General features: G+C 33.7%; 1 protein-coding gene across 1 annotated transcript; it reads left to right on the top strand.

The window, feature by feature from the left end:
- The first annotated feature begins 447 nt into the window (after positions 1-447).
- On the top strand, positions 448-1,913 carry LOC131637670 (uncharacterized). The gene has a single exon (XM_058908272.1). It carries the CDS (start codon positions 633-635, stop codon positions 1,704-1,706), a length of 1,074 nt encoding a protein of 357 aa, XP_058764255.1. The 5' UTR covers positions 448-632; the 3' UTR covers positions 1,707-1,913.
- Positions 1,914-2,579: the final 666 nt, after the last annotated feature.

Raw genomic sequence — 2,579 nt, 5'->3', positions numbered from 1 at the left:
GTGTCAATTTAAATCACATAAATACACTTTTATTCATATTTGCAACGTTCAACCTCATTCATATATTAACTTGAACGTCAAAGTTCTAGTTTTTCAGAAATAAATTTTCTTGAAATATAGGGATGAGAGTTTTATTATGAGCACTTAAAAAAAAATCGGATAGCATTTATATTACTTTTTATAATTATTTTAAAAGAAAAGTTTATGAATAATTACACAAGAATATTTCACCATATGAAAACTTTTCTTCACCATTTCTTTCATAAAAAATTAATTCTTCCCATGAAAACTTTATAAACAGAAAGAAAAATTAATAGACTATAAGAATATATATTTCCTATCATATTATTTTCATTAATCTACAAAATAACTCAAATAAACACACCCTTACTAGGGGACCAAAAAGTAGTGCAATGAGAATTAATAGAAGAAAAGCCTAGTTAAAGAGAACAACTCAATAAAGGCTAAAGCATAACTGTATTATAAGCTGGCATTACTTCCCTCCTTTATCTTTACAAAACCTAAACAAATCCCTAAGAAATCATAACACAATTCAATATTTCATACTCATTAAGCGCAAGATCTAAGGTGCCACAATACACAAAAACCAAAAACAAGTAAGAAGAAGAAGCATGATGAATAAGGGAAGAGAAGGCAAAGGAACAGCACCCTCTACAGATCTGTTAGTATGTTTCCCATCTCGAACTCATCTTCGTTTAATGCCGAAGGCCATTTGCAGCCCCGTTAGGCCCTTAGAGCCTAACAAACGAAACCGCCACCACCAGCGTAAGAGATCAATTTTTAGAGTCGGTGGTGGCGGCCAAAGCAGTAGTCCAATGTTATGGACTAAAAGCAAATCAACTGGCTCTGAAAATTCGGAGCCAACTTCTCCGAAAGTTACATGCGCCGGACAGATCAAAGTGAGGCATAAAAACACTGGTTCAAGGAGTTGGCAATCTGTGATGGAAGAGATAGAGAAAATTCATAACAACAAGAAGCAAAAGAAGCGTCTAAATTGGGCTGAATCTCTCGGTTTCAAGAAAGAGATCATGCATTTCTTCACTTGTTTACGAGCAGTACGCTTTGATTTTCGTTGCTTTGGATCGTTCTCAGGAACGGATATAGTAACAGAAGACGACGAAGAAGAAGACGACGACAATGATGAAGATGAAGATAAAGACGAAGTGTATTACGAAAATGATCAAGTTGGTGTAGACGAGAGTCACGATGATGACAACGAATCATCGAGAGCCGTGTTCTCGAAATGGTTCATGGTGTTGCAAGAAGATCAAAACAATGAAGTTCACAAAGAAGAAGAGAAGAAAGAGGAAACTCATGATGGAGATGGAGAAGGACAAATCTCTGTGCCTCCTCCAAACGCATTATTGCTGATGCGATGTCGGTCTGCTCCGGCGAAGAGTTGGTTGACAGAAAGCGAAGAAGAAGAATGTGGAAATAATAATGAAAAGCAAAACAATTCACATAAAGAGAAAGAGAAAGAAAAAGAGTTACCACAAACACATGTAAAGAAAGGACAAAGCTTAAAGTCATTGATGGCGGAAGAGAAGATAAACAAGAAAGAGAATTTGGTAGTGATGAGATACAATCCTGATTTTTACGGTATTTCATCTGATATTGCTGCAGAAACATGGATTGTTGGTGGTTTACCAGATCCAGTGTCAAGAAGTCGAAGTTGGAAAAGATGAACTATCATAGTCCAAAATATTAATTTTTATTTTATTTTTTTAATTTTGTTTTGCTTTGTTTTGAACCATTAATACAAAGATTGTGTTGTGTTATGTCTCATAAGAATACTAACTGGGAAATTTAATATTAAAATCCCAGTTTCAGAAACTCTATGATCAAATTTTTGTTACTTTTTGTACAGCTTTTCATTTGGGAAAGTTTTTTTACAGGTTGGTGTATGAATTTGTTTACTATGTTGTCTAGATTCTTAAATTGCTTTATTAGTTAAAGGAATAAAGGAATATAGATAGTACAAAAAATTGAGCCTGTATATATATGTGTTTTATGTTATCTTTAATTTGTCACTAAAAAAGAAAAGAATTGAGTTTACTTCATTTGGGACAGTTGAACTTTGAGTTGTGACTTGTGAGGTTTTTTGTCTTTAAAGTAATTGCATTGGATGTTGTTATAATGAGGCAATGTTGATTCAAGGACAATTTACGGTGTCACTTTTGGATCCCTATCTTAACACATTGTTAAGCAAAATAATGTGTTAAAACTTTAAGAGAAAAATGTTGTATCTAACTTATTTATGTGTAGTTGCTTTTAGTTTAATTTAATTTTACCAAACATTTCCAACACTTGTAGACATTTCTTAAAGTGCTCCTTATCCCTGACTGGCACGCTTATGTCTAGTTCTAGTGTTCAATGACAAGAGAAGAGACAAGCTTTGAATGTTGTTTTTTTTTTCTCTCTCGATTGGTTCGGTACATACACAATATTTTGTTTCTAATAGTGAGTCAGTCCATTATGTGTCTGTTTTTGAACCCTCTGACTTATGTCCTGTAAAAGCTTCGAGGCTTTATTAACTTCGGTTTATTTTTGGGGTCTCT

Source organism: Vicia villosa, unplaced genomic scaffold (assembly GCF_029867415.1).
Source record: "Vicia villosa cultivar HV-30 ecotype Madison, WI unplaced genomic scaffold, Vvil1.0 ctg.002064F_1_1, whole genome shotgun sequence".
NCBI classification, from domain to species: Eukaryota; Viridiplantae; Streptophyta; class Magnoliopsida; order Fabales; family Fabaceae; genus Vicia; species Vicia villosa.
This window is presented reverse-complemented; position numbering and strand designations above follow the sequence as displayed.

What these genes read in the sequence shown, in the direction of transcription:
- LOC131637670 (XM_058908272.1), top strand. Translation starts at nt 633, where the DNA reads ATGATGAATAAGGGAAGAGAAGGCAAAGGAACAGCACCCTCTACAGAT.